Consider the following 22,789-nt stretch of genomic DNA (forward strand, 5'->3'; position numbering starts at 1 on the left):
AAATAAGGATAGACTCCAATACTCAACCATACTAGTAGTAGTAGTAGTAGTAGTACTGGTGGTGGCAGTAGTTTTGGTAGTGTCTAATTTAAAATGAAGAGACTAGTTTTAATTTTAGTTGGTTTTAGAAAAACATTAACCTGCAAAATGTATGCCTATTTGTAAGTGTGTGTGTATGTGTGTGTATGCTTGTTAGATTAAGTTCCATATGAGATATTGCATGCACCATGTAGAATATATATTTTCATTTCCATAAATTACATTACAATATGATATATATAGCACACACACACACACAACAGTATTATCCATGTAATAACAATGTATGTGTGTGTGTGTGCGCATGCAAATTTCAACCCTCTGTTAATTAGTGACCATCTAGACAAGAATTTTTACTTCTCATGGTGTGAGTATGTGCACACGTGTGCACTCACAAATGCACCCTCGTTGCTTTTGCTGTGTCTTACTAGACCAAATTTAACATACATTCTAGGTTTTTCTGTTTACTACACAGCAGACCATTCCATACCTTTAACATGTTTATTATTTTTTTTTTATTTCATTTGTTATTTCATTTATTTAGGTGCAGGCATGGCTATGTGGATGTACCAAAGCCTTGTGAGTAGATTTAGAAGATGGAAACTGAAAGAATTAAAGAATTGCATTGTGTATGTGTGCATGTCTTTGCGTATGTGTTTGTTCTCTACCATCGCGTGACAACTGGTGTTGGTGTATTTACATCCCTGTAACTTTAAAAAAAAAAAAAAAAAGGAACCCCCCCCCCAAAAAAAGAATAAGTACTGGGGTCAATTCATTCAGCTAAAAATTCTTCAAGACAGTGCTATAGCATGGCCGCAGTTCAATGACCAGAACAAGGGAAAGGTAAAAGATAAAAGAAAGTATCACTGTGTGTATATATATATATATATATATATATATATATATATATATATATATATCATCATTTAACATCCGCTTTCCATGCTAGCATGGGTTGGATGATTTGACGAGGACTGGCGAACCAGATGGCTGCAGCAGGCTCCAATCTGATATATATATAAAGCAATAAATACAAATGAATATTCATGAATTGAATAGTTTCTGAATTCATAGATATAAAAATTCATGGTGTGTGGTAAAAAAGCTTGCTTCCCGACCTTATGGTTCCTGGTTCAATCTCACTGCATGGCATCTTGAGCATGTTTCTTCTGACATAGGTCTGAATCAAACCAAAGCCTTATGAATGGAATTAGTAGATGGAAACTGAAAGAAGCCTACCACCTTGTCTTGACATCGCATGATAGTTGTAAAATGTTTGTTACAGTCATTCATTTCCTATTCTGTGAGAGCATGTGTAGCTGTAAGGAAATACTTTTTGCAGTAAAGGAAGCAAGTTGACACATGAGTTTACACATGGGATATAGATTATACACATACAGTTTATCAATATATTTAAATATCACTAATTCAATTAATAATGTTGAGCTGGCTTACAAGGAAAGGCATAACAGCCCTGACTATCCCATTACCTTTTCATATAGTGTATTTGGACTACACTGTTGAATGTGAATGGGTCTTTTTTCAAAGACTATATATGATATGGTTTGAGGGAGATTTAACTGTTACTCCTAGCTGGTTGAAAAACCACACAGAGGGTCTTTCATTGGCTCAAACACAATTAGTGTTTACTGGAAAGGCAATAATGACATAAATTACAATAGAAGAAATGTTAGCATGTTGAAGATATTTTGGAGGGCTACAGCCATGCAATATTGAAGAAAATGTCAAGGGATGAACCCATGTGAGAGCCTGTATGCAGTTGCTGGACTTATAAGTTTGTTCCATCAGAGCTGACAATAACAAAAACAAATGCTAACTGAAAACATATGTACTAAGTATTGATTTCTCCATTCTAGTTCATCAGTCTCTTTATCAATTGATAAATATATCATTTTTATATCCAAATTTCAAGATGAAATTTACAGCATCTCCCAAATTGTCCTGGTCTTAAAAATCTGGTTGGCACTAGAGAAAACCTACCATCTTTGAGGTACAAGAGAGGTTATCTCTGATAAGACTAAAGAGTTCCCTTTACTTCATATATTCTCTGGATGTTCCTCTCTATATTTTGGCATGTTTTTTTTTTTTTTTTTTTAAAGCTGGATGCCTTTCCGATGACAAGTTACAGTTTAGATTAGATTTTGTTGCTATTGCTGCTGAGATATTGGATAATGTAGACTGAAACAAACTGCCAAACATTGGGAAGGAATCTTTCCCCATAGGCCAGCTAAATCAAACTTGACATGGAGCTAACAGACATCAATAATATCTTATGAAAGGCTACCTACCAGCAGAGAATGTTTTGTTGTATCTATAATTTGAAAGTTATTTATACTTTGTTTTGGATCAAGAAACTAGCTAACTTCACAGTAAAATCAAAGTTAATTCCAGCATCAAGTATATTATGAAGATAAGCCATAGCTACTCCACTGTGTTAGGAATGAACTGTTCTATCTAAATATGTTGCCTTCAATAAGACCTTACATGTATTAACTTGTGTTGATCCAAACCTCAAGATTATAGATAATGCAAAGAAAATGTTTCAGTTATTCATTCTAGAAAGGCTGAAAATCTAAACGAGCCATTGTTAGTGACTACTCTACACACAGATTTCTATACCCAGGCTTTAAAAAATATATAAAATTAAAGGAAATAGAAATAAATAAAAACAAACAACTAAAAGTGAAAGCTTAAAAATAAATGTACCACATTTAAACAAGAACATAAAAATTCCTGTCATAGTTAAGGAGCCTGCAGCTACTAAATTCTGTTAAAATTGCTGAATGTGGTGTTAAAAACTCAACCACAAAGAAAAAAAAAGCAACAAGTGTATTATAGTAGGCTATAGCTACCCCTTCTTGTTTTCTTTATCTCAATGATGAGTTGCTAAGGTCAACTACATAGGAGGTCTCTTTTAGCTGGTCAGCCTAGCCTTCTGGATAATAAGCTTTCTATATAAGATGTCTTTTGTCTAGTGAAGTGGTCCTGACACTCACCCAATACAGGTCATCTACTTACGTTTTTTTTTTACTCAATTGTTTACACCATTTCTCTAATTATTTCACAGTTTTTATTTGATTAATATTTGAATTTCTATGTTATTTTTTATATTTGATTTTTCAAGGTGGGTGGTGGTGAAATTGACTAGAATCTAGTTAGGAAAACAATTGTATTTGGTTCAATAGAGACATTTAGGAAGCTAAATAGCACTACTACTACTACTCCTAGTAGTAGTAGTAGTAGTAGGAGGAGGAGTAGAATTTCATATGTATCCAACTCTCTAAAAACCAAATTCATAAATAAATAAATATTTTTTAGTATTTAAATTACAATTAGTACCCTTCCCAAAATCTTTCGGTTTCTTGCTATTGAATTATTCAAGCATTTATACCTTTTGAGGCACAGGGTGTTTTGGTATGTGTAACCAAAAGAACCTTTTTATCTGTTGGGATACATCTACTGAAAGATGATCTCTGATTAGCTCTTACACTTCAAAACCAATCATTTGTTCCATCTGGCTGATGGATCGGCCTGGGTGTCCCAAGAGGGTTAATACTACAAAACATGAAAAAGATACATATCTTAATCTTTGAGAGACAAATCCTACTTATATGATGGTATCATTATTAAAAACATATCTGATCCATGTAAAGGATCTTTTTTCTAGCAAAGAAATGGCAAACTCACACCTCAGTTCTGCTTTTTTCTGTAAAAGTTGAACTCCAGACTGTTTTTTTTTTCTCCCTTAACTGCTTGTCAATTTTGGAATATTCTCAATTCAGAAGATTATCTCCTCCTCTTATTGAAAATTAGTTGCAACTACCACAAGGCATTCTCAATTATCTCCCTCAAAGGGGAGATAATTTGGAGTCCCACCTGCAGTGAGATCAAACCTGGAACTACATTTTTGCAATCTGATATTTTAACTGCATAACCATGCTTGCATGTCTTCATAAATTTAGAATTATAGAAAGGAATAAAAAGAATTTCTTGTTTTTATTATAGCAGTCAGCTTTACTCTAGCATATATTACAAATATCCTTCCTATTTATTCTCCAGTGCCTAATGATATATAGATTAGAAGTAAATCAATACAATCATTAAAAATATTTTCAGCAATATTTATTTTAAGTAACTCCACCTATAATTACTACATATACTGAGATCCTGTTTGCTTCACCTACTAGAAATGGCAATCAAATTGCCCTTAAATCACACCATCTGTCTTAAATAAAAGATATGCTAGATAAAATAGTTCTTGATGCACTGTGTCTTGAAAAGACTGAATGGTTAAACTGGAATTCATTTTGCAGTAGGTTCACTCAATCAGAGCTAAATTGGAGTTAACTCTCTTGAGACACTGGACCATTTGATGGAAGGACTTTGAGGCCAATCTATCAGCCCAATGAAACAAACATTGCGAATGATTGGTTTTGAAGTGTAATAGTCAATTACAGATTGCCTTTCAGTACATATTTTTTTCCACAGAAACATTTATGCTTATTATTTTATTTATTTACATGTATTGTGTTATTTTTGGTTTTCATATTGTGACAGATGTATTGTACAGTTTACAAGCTTTCATAATATATATAGTTTTACATAATAATAAAGTAGTTTTAGGAACTTTATCCCTTGTTTTCTAGTTGCACCCATCAATTTCAACCACAACAGAAAAAAAATTGGGGTCTTTTTGGCTACACATACCAAAACACTGTGTGTCTCAAAAGGGTTAAACAGTAGTAAGAAATGTATTTTACAAAAGCTTTCACCTACAGGATGTTAGCTGGCACATATACACTTTTCTTATTTCCCATTTTTGCTCAACTCAGGTCCAATCCCTTAGGCAAACAGTGAGTGATATCCTTTCTAAACAGACTACAGTACACTTGCACTTCAGAACTGATTCTAATTTTACCAATTCCAGAGTAATTTCAAGTAATGAGTTAGATAACATAAAGCAAGTTTTAGTTCCATGTACTGATTCCACACTTCATAATGACTAAATAATTTCCTAAAATGTTTCTTTAACAACCAAATAATATTCATGTTTTGCAATATTGATAATAAGAAGAATTCTTTATGAAACGTTTTAGCTATGTTTTTACTTACATATCCAATTACTAAATAATATGTACTTGGTCTGGCTTGTTTTCATTAAGTTGTAGTCATGCAAAAACTTCTGGAAATTGAAAATCCTACAGTCTTTGGTTTTAAAGAGTTTCTAATGCAAAATTTAAATTAGCATAAAAAAAAAAGCATGATATTTTCACATTTGCCACATTCCTAGATGGCTCCCAAATGTGCACTTTATTTATTCCTGCATGTGTCATAAACCCAACCTAAAGTGATATGACATCTGCTCTTCAACAAGTTCTTTGTTCAACCAAGTTAAAATGTTTACAGAGCTAACATCATACTATTTTCTAAGATTTCTTTGTCAAAACTATTTACCAAAGTGACAATTCAGTTTTCAAACCACCTTTGTACATTATGCATTTCATGATCTTCATCACTATTTTTCTCACTTACAAATTATACAGAAATAAGAGCTAATAGCATCAATGTCATAACTAGAGGATATGGGTTCTATTTTTTACATGGGACTCGCTTTTTTTTCTTTTCCTGTTTCCAATTTTCTCTCTCTCTCTCTCTCTCTCTCTATATATATATATATATATATATATATATATATAATTAAGATTCAGTCAAATAAGGTACTTAAGTTGATGCACCAAGCCAGCCCAGTATTATCTGCAAGGCTCAAAGTAAAGTGAATAAAAAGCATATAGTAGTACTTTACTTTATCTTAATATTTGTGACATCATATTTTGAAGAGCTTTTCCTCGCATTTCTGGAGGATATAACATGAATGTTTTCTTTAAAATGTTAAAAAAAAACAAAAAAACTGTTCCATATAGATTTTAGTTTGGCTAAGCTTGCAAGAGAAAAAGACTACAACAAAAGTAAATAATAAACAAAGATGCTCACAGCTCTTCCTTTTCCTTGCCCAAACAGGGAAATGGGAGTCAGATGAAGGAAAGAAGAAAGAGAGTCAGTGAAGGAAAATATACTTCAGTATTTCAAAAACAAAAACTAGGATAAGGTGGATGAGTAGAGAACTCTAATGATTTATATCTAAAATATCTTGCGATTACTCCTTTTGATTAATGGTTTACTTTACAAAGGCATGGAGCCTAAAATTCTTATAAGGGAGAAAGAATTGGGAAGATTTGAATAGAAGTGAAGCAGGTGCAAATGGAAGTGATAGCAGGTCATGCAGTTCACTGAGAAGTTACAAGCACAGTTGCATTATGCAAGCATTTCTTCCTTTGCAACTCTTCCAGCGAGAACCCAAAACAAAGAACATAATAATAAAAAACAAAAGAGAATATCCTCCTCCTTATTATCATCATCATCATTTAACCCTTTCGTTACTAACCCGGCCATAGCTGGCCGAAAAATTTTTTGGTTCATAAGACTAACCCGGCCGTAGCCGGCCGGAACCCAAATCTTGTTAGTACATTCGTTAAAACACCTGATTTCACTTTGCAAACAGTTGAGTTATTGTCTCCGACATTGTTTGGCGTGATATTTGAACTCAGTGAATTTTGGAAGATTTTTTTCCACATTTTTTGTGGCGTTGATTTTTTTCAACTTTGAAGATGGAGAGGAGTTTCATGCTATCAAGCAGTGATTCCGAATTTGAAGGTTTTTCAACAGAAGATATGGAGATATCGAAGAAAAGAATGAATGAGCTACAAAAGCACGTGGTGAACGATAATAAATCGGATATTTCTGTATCCTAAACTGAAATCAGCGACGGCGAGAGCGAGGATGATTTTACACCAGAATGGAGTAAAAACTTAAAAAAAAAACGTTTTTATTAACAATTTTTCTGAGGAAACAGGGTCTACCCATAGTCTTTCTCAGGAAGCGAAACAATTAGACTTCTTTTTCATGCTTGTTTGAAATGATTACTGCGGAAACAAACCATTACGCAGAATGTAAACAAACCGGAAAAAAAAAGATAGCTTGCGGTTTCCTGCAACTGTAGATGAAATACGGGCATTTTTGCCATAAATATTATTATGGGTATTAGATAGTTACCCAGAATAACAAATTACTGGAGCGATCAGGAACCTTTTGGCGATGAATATATTTCCAGTATTATGAACGAGTACGATTTGTGAAGCTGAACCAATATTTATATGTGAGAGACACTAGCAGTACCCCCACCCCAGTACGTGGAGAACTTTGAGACAAAAATTATGCAATAGAATTGATTAAGAACCCTTTCTTTAATTATGTTCCAAGTATCACATTAATATGTTGATAAATAAAAAAGTTACAAGTGTTTAATGAGACTAGTCTAAATTTATGATTATTTTAGAATTTAATTGAAACTCATGAGGGGTGTATTTTGGTCAGAAATATAGTAACAAAAGGGTTAATGTCCACTTTTCTAGACGGAATTTACTGAGGCATATTTTTTACAGCTGGATGCCCTCTCTGTTGCCAACCCTCACCCGCTTCCAAGTAAGGTTATATTTCCTCATGACCAGCAATGTTTAACGACTCATTTACAACTATCAAACAATTTTAAGACAAGGAGATACAGACACAATTATATACCGACTTACACATACATACATACATACATAGACTCCTGTATATTATCATTGGTACTTTTAGCCAGTTATCAAATGCAATACTCAATTGTTTTGATTGCTTTGATCATGCATTTTCTCATAGCTTCAAGATTTCAATATGATAGCTTATTTTTAGAACGACATTGTACGTTCGGCGCAAGAGGTTGGATCTGGTTGTGTGTGTATGTGTGTGCATACACAAATGCACAAATGAGCACGAGAGTTGTATTTCCCCTGTGTTGCCATGTGCCTGCTAATTGTCACTGGTCATAGATACAATGTTGTTTGTAAGCAATTTTCTGTGAAAGCATGTCCAGATTATGTAATTAGTCAGAGTGGTAAGTAAATAGTCCTCATCAGAAATATAGAATTGTACACCCAGGTTATTTATTAGACTAACAGAAATATTACCTTGCTTGGAAACAGACAGGTGAGGGTTGGGGGCAGAAAGAGCATCCGGTTGTAGAAATATCTACTTCAACAAAGTAATCATGTGACCCGTGCAAGCACAGAAAAGTGATCATTAAAACTATGTTGATATATGTGTGCATGCAAGTGTTATTTCTTTACTACCCACAAGGGGCTACACACACAGGGGACAAACAAGGACAGACAAACGGATTAAGTCGATAATACCGACCCCAGTGCGTAACTGGTACTTATTTAATCGACCCCGAAAGGATGAAAGGCAAAGTCGACCTCGGCGGAATTTGAACTCAGAACGTAGCGGCAGACGAAATACCGCTAAGCATTTCGCCCGGCGTGCTAACGTTTCTGCCAGCTCGCCGCCTGTGTGCATACAAGTGTGTGATATGAAAGAAACTGTGTCTGCGTATACTGGAGTAAATTTCTTGTAGTGTAAGGTAAGCTTACTCACTAAAAAGTAACATAACTCAAGGTAAACCCAACCATTTAGTAAAATAAGTACCACACTAAATACCGAGGTCAATATAACTCATTAATACTCTTGAAACCAGTAATAAGAGAATGGTCAATTTTTTTATTTTTTTGTCAATAAACAAGTTCAAAATTCATACTAAGTTAATACAATCATGTTTATTAATTCAATAAACAATGAAATCAAGCTCAATGTTCTGCATGGCAGTAGCCACAGGGCTGCTGTAGCAAAAGTCATTCTTCCATATGAGAAGGTATTTATTTAAATGGAGTAGCAATATACTTACTCTCAATTTACCATAATTTCTCCTCAAAGCAACAAACAAGAGAGGAAATTGCATTTGTAAGTACAAAAATGATACGCATTTAGAATTTAGATAATATTATATCATTCATATATATATATATATATATATATATATATATATATATATATATATATATATATATATATATATATATATATATATATATATACATACATATATATATATATATATATATATATATATATATATATACACACACACACACACACAAGCATATTTATATATTACATTTAATTTATATATTATGATTTTTATACACACACACACATATATATATATGAGCAAAAACATTAGCTAACTCTAATTTAGTAGACTGGGGGGAAAATAGCAACAGTAGTAGTATAGAAAAAAACAAACATTAATAAAAAAAAAACTGTCCAATAGAGATTTTAAAATGAAAGAAATACAAACAGGAAGTCATTAACACTAAATAAACAGCTCAGACATAAAAAATAATAATGATATGACTATAACTGCCCCTCCCCTCTTCATAAAAAAAAAACATCCATCAATTGGGTGGTGGCTACGTCTAAAGATACTAAAAATACTGACTTTTCCTATTGGCTCAAGGCCGTAAGAAATGGGTGATAAAGACTGTATGTTTTGGTAGTTATTTTATTCACTGAAAGGGAATGAAAGGTTTGGTACCAGTAGGATTTGAAATCAGAATGTAGAAAGGACAAAGTCAACTCTTTAGTTACCAACCTGCCACAGACTGGCCCTGTGGTAAGTAGCTTGCTTACCAAACACATGGTTTCGGGTTCATTCCCACTGCGTGGCACCTTTTGGCAAGTGTCTTCTACTATAGCCTCGGGCCAACCAAAGCCTTGTGAGTGGATTTGGTAGACGGAAACTGAAAGAAGCCCATCGTATATATATATATATGTATGTATGTGTGTGTATATGTTTATGTGTCTGTGTTTGTCCTCCCAACATCGCTTGATGGTGGTGTGTTTATGTCCCTGTAACTTAGCGGTTCGGCAAAAGAGACCGATAGAATAAGTACTAGGCTTACAAAGAATAAGTCCTGGGATCGATTTGCTCGACTAAAGGCGTTGCTCCAGCATGGCCGCAGTGAAATGACTGAAACAAGTAAAAGAGTAAAAGAGTAATAAATTGGTTTTATTTCTACACTGTCCAACCCATGCAAGCTTGGGAAATGGACATTAAACGATGATGATGGATACACAAAATATTTAAAAAAAATTTTTTTAGACCACTCCTAATAATAATCAATTATGAAAATATGCAAGGATTTTTTGTATATAGAGTGAATTGGCTATGGAGGTCTATAAGAATCAAAGGGGTCTATAGACCATAGGTAAAAAGCAGTTGAGAACCATTGAAAGGTGTTCCAAATTAAAACTTGCTGTCAACAATACTTGTTAATTTAAGTCCCAAACATCATCCTGACTGTTTTACTGTGAAAAGCAGATATATATCCACTCAAAATTTTGTTACCCTTAATTGCAAAAAGCAGTTTTATATACCAATCTATCTTTTGTTGAGGAACATCATGCTTGAAACAGATTTCTGCTGAGATATGTCAAGTTTACCGAGGCAACACGACTTGCAGAAAATACCAACTCTTTTCTTCTTTTTTTTTTTCAGTAGATATTTAATATCATCACCAGAATAGCCATGAAATTTAATTTCACAGTGAAAGGGTTAATAATGACACAGTTACTTCATGGAATTCTCATTTATTTTCAATTTTAGTTGAAACAGAGGCAATGTGTGTTTCAATAGAAATATAGTCACAGATGGGTGAAATAGTATTAGGCACATCTATGCTGTATTTATGCTTCTATAATGTTTCTGTAAAGCTAATTAGAAATAGTTACATAACATGTATCTTCTCTACTATGGTGGGTATGCTAAAGTCTAGGTTTTGCTGAGGAGGTCATAATAAGACAGAAGCAAGTTTGAAGCTGTTTCAATAACTTTCCATACTAAAATTGTCTTTTCTTCTACTGCACAATTATTTTGAATTAGCTTCTTAGCACACAGACAGAGATGTGTGGTTAAAAAGTTTGCTTCTTGGTCATTTTGTTTTAGGTTCAATTCAGTCTCACTGTGTGATATCTTGGGCAAGTGTTTTTTCTTAAAACAATGGGCCAACCAAAACCTTGTGAGTGAATTTGGTAGACAGAAACTGAAAAAAGTCTGGTGTTTGTGTGTTTGTGTGTTTCTTTGCTGCAACCATGTGATTTTGTAAACAATTACTAACAGTGTCAGTCATGTTCAGTCTTTGACTCTTCAATATGTTCAATCATGGGGAAATAATAGCTTGCTTGGAGACAGGTGATGGTCGGTGATAGGAAGGGCATCCTGCTGTAGAAAATCTGCCTCAACAAATTCCATCTGCTCCATGCAAGTAGAGCAATCCATGCCAGCATGAAAAACAGATGTATGATGATGATAATAGCCTTAACAATCTTAGAATAGATTTGACAGTATGTATACATAAAAGTTAGGCATTTTTCTTTAATCACTAAATTCAATAAGAGCATCACCATTTAATGTCCACTTTTCCAGGCTTGCATGGGTCAGGTGGAATTTGTGGAGGCAGATACCCTTTCTGTTACAAACCCTCACTTGTTACCAAACAAAGTAACAGTCTCTCATAACTAGACATACTCTTCAAAGAAGATTGGAAACAAACAACCTCGCTGGTATGACAATGAAGCTCATTTACAACCACCATGTGTTGTCAAGACAAGAGCAAGCACACGCACACACATACACGTGCATGCACACACACATGGTCGACTTTTTGCAGTTTCCATTAGTGAAACCCATTCACAAGGGTTTGGTCATCCTAAGACTACAGAAGATACTTGTCTATGGTGCTGTGCTGCAGGACTGAATCCAGGACTACATGTTTGGGAAGCAAGCTTCTTAGTCACACAGCCACATGATATTTATTTCAATCATGTAGAAAATTTTTAAACATCAGCTGTCATTTAGCCCCAAGTCATTAATGATCAAGTAGAGGTATGATCAGATCAAATACATTCCAGGTATGACCACACCGTCTGTCTAGTTGTATTACATTATTTAAGTCTAATGCACTGTACTCATTCTTTTAAAATAATGGGGTATTATTTGAATTAGATTTGGTTGCTATTTCTAGTAGGTTGAGCAACCATGTAGAGGTGTCCTTTTGAATAACGTCAGTGATTCACTTAGCTGTTATAAATGTTATCAAATGTCTTTAAAAAACCACTTGTAACTGTCATATTTTCAACAGGCATCACCAGAACAAAAACCTGTTGCCTATTATTACATTAAAGCACATTCATTTACACACTCGTATATACACATTAAATATTAACTGACAGACATATGTATATGAATATATAAGCAAGAGCATGCATATGAATGTATTTGCACATAGATACACATGCTTATACACACTCATACATATACTGCTAGAGGATCATATCCCAATTATAGCAGCTGCTCCCCAGCTGACAAGTTTTCTCCTGGAATCAGTTAAACCATTTCTCTCCGACTGGGTCCTATACAAATAAATATAACCAGGAGCACTAAGAGCCACCTATTTACTAATATCTACTCCATAGTGCTATTTCTAAAGGCACTTTCACGTTTTTCACCCTAGTTTATAAGTTCATATTTTCTACACTATAACTAACTTGCCAATTTACTTAATTAGACGCCAATATCTTGTGCACCATAATTACAAAATGTTAGTGGAATTTAATACTTTAAAACTATTTTGCCAAGAGGCAGAAGCTGAAAGAAAAAACAAGACAAACATTAAAACTATGTAGAGAAGGAAAATAAAATATTGTGCATATGTATGTATGTGTGTGAGAGAGTGTATAAAATTATTAAGAAAGCTCACCATATTAAAGCTATTATGTATACTCTTCTCAAATTCTTCAAGTTCATTGTAGACAGAGCCACTTCCGCCACCAGCAGTGTCTGTAGTACCCTCCAGGTTGGTTAACTCCCTGTGGGTTTGAAGGCTCTCACTGGCATTTACAGCCATTTTGAGTAGTCCCTCCTAGTTTGTGAGAAAAGAAGAAAGCGAAAGCACATTAAGAATAAAGCTTAATGGAAAAGATTTTACATTTCAATAAAGAAAAAGAAAAACATGAAACAGAAGGAAAGAACTAGTAGCTATGGGAGAGGAGACAGCTGATAGACTTCCAGGATATTTCTCACAGTTAATGCAATATTAATCCAGAATCATAACATAAATATTCTGTTATTATAAAAGAAAAATGTAACACATCATCAACATGAATATCATTATTATTTCAATGACCTCTCTTGTCATACTGATAATGATTGGGATAGGTCTACAGGGCTCCACAAATTCTTCCATTCATCTTAATCATGTACCATCTTATCTGTAAGGCTCAACATTAATGTCAAGAATAATATAACTACCAAGGAAAACTTGGTTTATTTTACCAGCTTTTCCTCTTCAACATGGCAAATTTATTCTATGTTGATTTTTTTATTTTGTAATAATTCTGCTTGTTCATACATTACTTAGACTGTCTATAACACTTTCATGTGATTAGTTGAAGGGATAGGCAGAGAGCAAGAGAAAAATGTTTATGACATTGTAAAGCTTTTACATGATTAGTTGAAGAGAAAGAGAGAAGAAGAAGAGAGAAAAAAAGGATGAGGTGAAGAGTGAGACAGAAAGAGGGAGAGAGAGAGAGAGGGAAAAGGGGGAGAGAGAAGCATTCATGATGTGAGATGCGGGAATGCAATATTTATTATGTGGTTAAAAAAGTTAGTTGAAGGTAGTGATATAGAGGAGAGTTAGAAATACAACATTAGCAGAGGGGTGATGTTCTGATGGTGAGGTTAAAGAAAGAAAGAAAGAAAGAGAGAGAGAGAGAGAGAGAAATAATGATGGTGGTGAATTGAAAGGTGTACATAAAATTGAAATGTGTATTGGCTCTGACCCATTGTCTTGGCTTATATGCTAAATGGAAAAATAAGAGTGAATATTTATTTGATTAGTGCCATGTATTAAGTCTATAAAATTGTACATAAAGTATATATATAAAATGCATTAAATAATCATCATATTCCAATTTCCTTCACTTTTCAATGAGTAGCAGATGAGCGACTATCTTTTGATACAGACACAACACAGGCTACGCTTTCAAGTTTTTTGGATAAAGTTTTCAGAAATAACCCAATAGGTTTACCATTAATTTCGTGAAATATTCACAGGTCTTGCTAATATTTATTATTTACCAAAATAGACAATCGTTGTTTTCTGTGGATTCTACTGTTTCAGCTATTTTCCCAAGTTAACATTTTAAATCCAACTTAAATTTAAAGCACTTTATGCATTAGCTATCTAACCTCAATCATTTTTATACCACCTAGATAGATTGATACATCAGTCATCAGTTTAAGCTAAAGTCAGGACCTTTCTTGAGTTGACGTGAGTCTTATTTGATGATACAAAATAATGGTCATTAACACCCATACTTTTGACATGAGATAAAAAAAAAAAGTCTTCGCATAGTGACCAGACCTATAAGAAATAGCTACCAAGTTGCATCCTTCCACATTACAAAAATACGCAGTAGATGTATAATCCAAGATATATCTAAACATAAAGATATGATAGTCCACTGGATCCAGGTTGACTTGATGGAAGAGGTGGGGATGGGGGAATACAATGCATGAGATTAACAACTCCGCAACTTATAATCTTTGAAAATAATTAATCTCAGACAGCCATTTAATAAAATATTTTTCTTTCTTTTTTTTTATATATTTCATACACAAGCATGAATGTGCAACATTTTGGGGTCAACTTATGTCTTGTGAGCTATGGAAATGTGTATGCATATGAATGCAGGCATATTTATTAATGTGTGTGTACATATGTATATGATTGTCTACATTCTGTGCTGAGCTGATGTTTGTTGTCATTACCTGGTCAACAAATGCACTTTTGAGGATGAGTGGAACGAAAAACTCTCTAGCTTGAAAAACGAGTGTTAGTGACAGGGAGGACATCCAGTTATAAAACAATATGTTTATCCAACCCATGCAGCTTGGAAAAATGGACATAAAACAAACAAATGAACACATATTTACTAACAAAGAAAACATTCTTTCAGATTTTAATTTTATTTAACCCAGAACAGAGTAAAAGACAGTGAAACTGAATAAGATTTGAACTCAGAATATAAATTGATGTAACTAAATGCACGTAGCTTTTCTCATCATTAACCTATTTATCACTGATCAGAGATAAAACATTATGCACAATTGCTAACCATATTACGCTTATTACAAATTGATCTATGGTAACACAGGTCAGTGATCACTTAAAACATTCTACATATACTGAGAAAACACACCCTGGTGACTGCACACAATGCTCAGCTACCCAGAATGCACTGGTCATTACTTGTGTTTAGATGTCCATGCTCTGAGGGAGCACATATCTTGTACAGATTTATGCAAATTTATCTGTCAATATGGGACTGGTGAACAGAAAAAAATATGGATGTTGCAGATAAGTGTAACCGTTACAGGAAAAGTTAGAGATTCTCAAGAAAATAAGTGACAGTGAATGCTTGTGGACTGTGGGGTTTGGTGTTAATGAATTTACTATAGGTTTCATTAAAAAAAAAAAAAATGCAGACAATTCATTTATTACAGATTTATTTGTCACTGTGTTGTTTTGGAACCAAATTTCTGTGATAATGAGGACAGATGTACTACCCAATTCTTCATATTACTAAAATTTAATTTAAACACCTACATCCATTGACTAACCATAATTACTAACAGAATAATGGATATTTTTATTTCTCCTGACAAATAGTCAAGAAAATTACTGAATAAACTCAGTGAATTAAATGCAAAACATCACTTGAGCAAACCTATGATCACTGCATGTTGGTATAGGCTCCTTTTCTTTTTTCTTTGTCGCTAATAGATTTTTCCTGAACTAATATAAGAACGAGATCCAGATTCCAAGAAGACTATAATGCTAAAACTGATACAGTGAATAACAATTGAGTTAGAGAATGAGAAGTTTCACAATGAACAGCACTGCTGGGCTGGAAAACAGTTGAAGAGAAAAACAGAAAAGTGTAGTAAGCATGGAAGTAAGTATAATTACAATCCAGGAAGCATCACTAATATTTAGTTCCTATGTACCAAATTTTCTAGCAGGGGAAATTTGGCAGGATACCAAAATAAAATAACTGGCCTGCATTAAGAAAAGAAAAAAAAAAAAAAAGAGTAGCAGAAAGAATTAAGGAGCAATTCTGGCAACTCGTTTAACTGTCTCAGAGAACTGGTTTTCAAAATTGGCATCTCAGAAGAAAATACGTTACACTAATCGGAAAAGATGGTAGAATAGAAAAACAAAGAAAAAAGATTATCTTTTAGATGTTAAGACGTTTTGTTTTTGTTTTTTTTTTTTGTTTTATAGAGAGTCCAAATTGGAAAAAGTTGAAAAAAAGTAGAACAAAGAATCTGAGTAACATGATTCAGCAGATAAATAATGGGAGTCTCATATACATTGTAACAAATATATATATATATATATATATATATATATATATATATATATATAATGGGAGTCTCATACATATTGTAACAAATATATATATATATATATATATATATATATATATATATATATATATATATATAATGGGAGTCTCATACATATTGTAACAAATATATATATATATATAAATAATGGGAGTCTCATATACATTGTAACAAATATATATATATCAATATAAATAATGGGAGTCTCATACATATTTGTAACAAATATATATATATACACATACACATACATATATATACACACACACATGCATGCATATTTTTTTACTGGATTTACAAAGTTTGAATCAAATTTTCTTTGTACAATGTAAAAAAATCTTCATATTTTTTTCCAATTAGAAATGCTTACACACACACTCACTCACTTTCACATGCATTTATTGAGAACTTGCATCAGTGAATTTCTTTACATTTCCACAAACCGGATTATACAAATGGATTAGAATAACCATTTTAGTGCAGAAAATTATGTTGAATAGTTATTCTATTTATTCTAACTAGTGAAATGAAGTCATTTACTTATCAAAAGTGGTACCATTTTGGTACCAACCTGCCTGAAACCATCTCTGGTCCTATGATACAAGCTCCCTGTTTTAAAGTGAGCTGAATGAAACATGTGGGAAATCTTTTTTAAACCTTCCATCAAAATCTCATGTTAATTTATGTTCTAAATACCAATTTAATAACAACAAAATTATCTTCCTAAAGTCTTCATTATTTTCAAATTTAGTCAAAACGTTTGGATATGTATACATACACACCACAGATGCACCCAGCAGATGCACCTTATAGGGCAAGCAGGCTTGCATTAATATCAATAGTGTGACGTCATGTGTTGCTGAATATTGAATATAAATACATACGTAAATATAATGAAACATATTCACTTATCATTTTAATAAGGAACCAAAAATATCAATGTTTGAAACTAATAAAATGATGAACTCAAACAAAGCTATATCAGATTTGTGTTTGATATGCATTTTATATGCGAAATTTATATGTGAAACCAACTAAAATTGTGTCTGTAAACATCTTCATCATTTAATAACACACAGGATCTTTTGCTGGGAGAATCAGCATTAGTAAGTTTGAGCATAATTTTAATGTATGCAATTATAAACCATGCCACTGCTGAGGATAATAATAATAATAATAATAATAATAATAATAATAATAATAATAATAATAATAATAATAATTGATGTATCAATACCAGCAGATGACAACGTTTCTCTAAAAGAAATGGAAAAACTTTCAAAATACAAAGACCTGGAAATAGAGATAACTCGAATGTGGAATCTAAAAACAGAAACAATTCCTATCATAGTAGGTGCCTTAGGTATAATAAAAAAATATTCAGACAAATACATAACAAAAATAGCAGGACTTACAAATATATATAACATACAGAAAATTGCACTACTGGGTACTGCACACATCCTACGCAAAACACTTTCAATACAGTAAACATAAGAGCACCACAGCAAACCACAGCACATACCCAAGGCGCACAGAGCTGCGCTCGGTAGTGAAGTGAAAGCACGTTATAAAAATAAAACTACTGAATAATAATAATAATAATAATAATAAACCTTTCTACTGGAAGCACAAGACCTAAAATTTGTGGGGAGGGGACTATCAATTACATTGACCCAAGTGTTTCACTGGTACTTAATTTATCAACCCCAAAATGATGAACAGCAAAGTCGACCTCAGCAGAATTTGAACTCAGAACACGAAGACAGATGAAATACTGCCAAGCATTTCACCCAGTGTGCTAACAATTCTGCCAGCTCACTGACTTGCATAATAATAATAATAATAATAACTGAAGTCTCTTTTTCTTTTTTTTTTCCCCCAGAAACAAACAAAAATACTCATTAACCAAAGAATTTTCTAGGAAGTAGTTAAAGATGAAAGTGAAATAAAGCACTGCAGGCAAGTCTAGTAGTAAATCTAACATTATTGTTGACACTGAGTAAAGACAAAGAAAAAAGAAACAAAACGAAAAAGAAAAAAAGAAAACAAAGTCTAAATCACAGTCATTAACAAATAGACAGCCCACCCCAAATTATTGTTAAGTGACACTACTAAATGTACTAATGGGATAATGAGGAGGTCAGTAACAGCCACTTTACATAACTGTCATCACTTAAGAAGTTTATAACACATTCAGCTGAAGTAATCAAACAGTAGAGGAAGCGTGATGGTGGAAACACTCAATTAAGTTTCAAAGACTGTTCAATAATTCTTCACTTTCCTTGGATTGGCATGAATTATGTGAAATACCATTAAGGGACAATGAAAGAAATTTTGCAAAGATTTTCTCTTGCAGACTTAATAAAAGAATATAGTTCAAAATTAATGAATCAATTAATGAAATTGTTTCTTGTTTTCATAATGAAAATATTCAAATGAAATAACATTTCCTTTTACCCAATTTTAATTTAACCCTTTCACTGCAGAAATCAGATGTATTCACTCAAAATTTCATTACCCTTAACTGCAGAAAGCAGTTTTTTTTTTGTTTTTTTTTATACAAGTCTTTTGTTAGAGAATGTCATGTTTGAGGCTAATTTTGTTGAGATATCTCAAGTTTACTGAGGCAATGTGACTTACAGAAACTGCCAATTTTAGTTTTTGGTAGATATTACTAGAATCATCATCATCATCATCGTTTAATCTCCGCTTTTCATGCTGGCATGGGTTGGACGGTTTGAATGAGGACTGCGAGCTAGATGGCAACACCAGGCTCCAATCTGATCCGGCAGAGTTTCTACAGTTGGATGCCCTTCCTAACGCCAACCACTCTGAGAGTGTACCAGGTGCTTTTACATGCCACCAGCACGAGGATCAGTCAGGCGGTACTGGCGACGGCCACGCTCAAATAGTGTTTTTTATGAAATTTAATTTTGCAAAATTGTTAGCATGCCGGGCAAAATGCTTAGCAGTACTTCATCTGAGTTCAAATTCTGCTGAGGTTGATGTAATCAACATGTCAAAATTTGAAACTAAGATTTAACCCTTTTAATATCAGTACACCTGATCACAAACATCTTGTTTCAAAGTGCTTTAGACCAAAACCTTCCATCAAAATTTTGTGTGTATCTGTTCCAAACGTTAGTTTATTAATGACAAAATTATTTCCTTAATTCATCAATAATTTCGAAATTAATTGAAATAATGGCAGTATGTTTGAACAGAAATATGGTTATAGAAGCGTTAGTAACTATTTCAACACTAACATTGAAGCAAAATAGCTGAGTGGCTGAGAAGTAGTACAGCCTATATTCCTTTCTTCCAAACCTGTTTCAGACACTATCTGAGATGTGGACTCATAATTGTAAATTTATCACAGAGGCAAAATGTTGAAAATAGGATCCAGGCACTTTGGAAAATGTATCTGCAGTAGATAAATACAAAGTGATTAAGTCATTGATTTACCTAATGTCTGTTCAATATGCTCCAGAGGTTCTTTTTCATTTTATAATAATTCTTTTTGTGCAACAGAGACTTCACAATGCTCATTTTTAATGTCTTCACTGTACAATTTCTGAAGCTCAACAACAGCCAAATAAATAATTGGAAGACAATTAGCAGCTGTTAATGTCAGAGATGTGGCAATTTGGTAATGTGGCACAAGTGATACCAAACACTATCTTTAGTGACATGATAGAGTTAACAAGAATACAATAACTGTTTCTAACACAGGCACAGAACTACAAATTTGAGGGAAAGGGTTAATCAATTTTATCAACATGAGTCTTTGATATCCAGTTTTCTTTCAACATAACTGTATTCAACCAGTTTTATACCATTAGTATTTACAACTCATTTCTCTCAAATCACTATTGATCTTAAAAGAATCACTGCCCTGGATTCACTACTAAACAACCCATGTACCTCATATAGTCATATTTTTTTAATTCATTTCTTTTTATGGAGATAGCAACCATATTAAGCAACTTACACTTGGTTCAGTCCACTTTCAGACTTTTGAATAAATCAAGAGATGTGCAGTTCAATATGGTTACAGTAAAATTGGTAATGTTTTTTTGAATGTTTACACCTGAGTGGCCTCCACATACACAAGGACTAAGTGGTGGTGTGAACATCATTACTTTATTTTACTGACCCTGAAAGGATGAGAACAAAGCAGATTTCAGAATGGAAAGAGCCACAACAAACAGCATTAGTCATTTTGTCTAATGTTGTAATTATTCTGCCAACCAACTGCCCAAAATAATAATAAGGGGAAATTCTTGTATCGGTATAAAGCCTGAAACTGAAAGGAAGGGAATTAATTAATGCTATCAACCCCAGTACTTAGTTTGAACTTTATTTTGATCCTGGAAGGATGGAAGGTAAATGTGACCATCATGGGATTTGAACACAGAATGTAAAGAACCATTATTTTTGTCTTGTGCTTTAATGATTTTGCAAATGAATGACCCATAATGATAATAATAATAATAATAGTAATAATAACAATAATGATAACGATAACAATAATGGTAACGATAACAATAATGGTAACGATAACAATAATGGTAACGATAAGCCTTTCTACTGAAGACACAAGGCTTGAAATTCTGGGGGAGGGGACTAGTCAATTACACTAACCCCCCAGTATTTCACTGGTACTTAATTTATTGACCCCGAAAGAATGAAAGGCAAAGTCAACCTTAGCAACTTTCACCCAATAACGATGATGATAACAATGGTTTGAAATTTCAGCACAAATTCAACAATTTTAGGGGTGGAATCCAAGTCAATTACCACACCCAATTCAACCAGTACTTATTATTTTATCAACCCTATATAGATGAAGGGCAAAGTCAACTGTGGCAGAATTTGAAAGTAGAATGTAAAGAGGTGGAAGAAATACTACTAAGCATCTTGTCTGGTATGGTATTGACTCTGCCAACTTGCTGCCTTTATGATAATAATGATGATAATAATAACAACAACAACAACAACAATCTTGTTTATTAACAATATTGAAGTTATAAATTATAAGTCGAAAAGAAACATTTATGATTTCAGTCACGAGTTTACCTATCAATGAATCTTCTCTGAATCTTATATATATATATATATATATATATATATATATATATAAAAATATGTATATATATATATTTGCTGTGAGTCATCTGCAGTAGTATCATATACAGTCTGCCAAGTTAAGACATTGTGAGTTTGTGAGTAACTGCAGAAGAATTATCACCTACTGCAATCACAGAGAAACAAATAGACCAACCAGGTTAATAAACTACAAAAACAATATAACTGGAGTAGGCTATTTCTAACTTTGTAAACATTGAATATAACAGATGTTGCACCAGATGGAAATTCTTCTTATAATCTGTATACAAGATATTTCTTTGAGATAAAAAGAAAGCAGCCCTAAAAAGATTGGGCCAACGCTATGGTTCTGGAATTATAAAGATGCATTTGTATGCACAGACATATATATATATGTGTGTGTGTGTGAGTATACACACACACACACATGCACAAATACATATTTTATTTAAAACCATATAAAGAATCAAAATACATTATTCGAATAGCAATAGGATTTTATTGCTTTTATATACTAGCATTTAAAGAGTGTCCTTAATATAAGTTTATTACAAGAGTTCAAGTGAACAGTGTGTATATGTATGCATGTGTGTTGTTGTAACTGCATGTGATAACATGTGGAGTGTTATGTGCAGTGGAGTAGATAGATAAAGATCTTTGTATAAAAGGAAGTATGTAAAGAAATGCTTATGAAATTTTTAAAAGAGCAGAAAAAGAAACTTACAATGGAAGCAAGAGGGATCAATTAAAATTTAGCCATTATATATAAATATATACATACATACATATATATATATATATATATATATATATATATATATATATACATATGTATATGTTTTATTTCTTTTCTGAGAATTAATAAAGAATAAGAGCAGAAAGTTGGTGATTGATAAATGCTTTATTATTTCAAGGACAAGAACTGGGCTGCATGGTCTCAAGTTCAAATCTCATGAGCAAGGCACCATAACATTCCTGACTGGGATTGCAACACAAGTTGCCTTAGGAAGGGCATCCAACTGTAGAAACCATGTCAAAACAAGTAACTGGAGCCTGGGGCAGTTCCCCAGCTTGCCAGCTCCTGTCAAACTGTCCAAACTAAGCCAGCATGGAAAATGGATATTAAATGATGATGATTGTTTTGAATTAGTCATG

The 22,789-nt window shown here is 33.0% G+C and overlaps 1 protein-coding gene across 9 annotated transcripts in view; it reads right to left on the bottom strand.

Moving 5' to 3' along the window:
- LOC106880559 (uncharacterized) overlaps window positions 1–22,789 on the bottom strand; it is a 217,564-nt gene that overhangs the window by 56,835 nt on the left and 137,940 nt on the right. For 7 of the 9 annotated variants that reach the window (XM_052967166.2, XM_089350859.1, XM_052967167.2 and 4 more), the window contains one exon: window positions 12,810–12,971. The exons of the other annotated variants lie outside the window; for them this stretch is intronic. In XM_052967166.2, coding sequence (XP_052823126.2) covers window positions 12,810–12,956 — 147 coding nt within the window. In that variant the 5' untranslated portion in view covers window positions 12,957–12,971. The remainder of the gene's footprint in view (window positions 1–12,809; window positions 12,972–22,789) is intronic. 9 annotated transcript variants of the gene reach the window in all.

This window comes from Octopus bimaculoides, chromosome 4 (assembly GCF_046866305.1).
Source record: "Octopus bimaculoides isolate indiv1 chromosome 4, ASM4686630v1, whole genome shotgun sequence".
Lineage (NCBI taxonomy): Eukaryota > Metazoa > Mollusca > Cephalopoda > Octopoda > Octopodidae > Octopus > Octopus bimaculoides.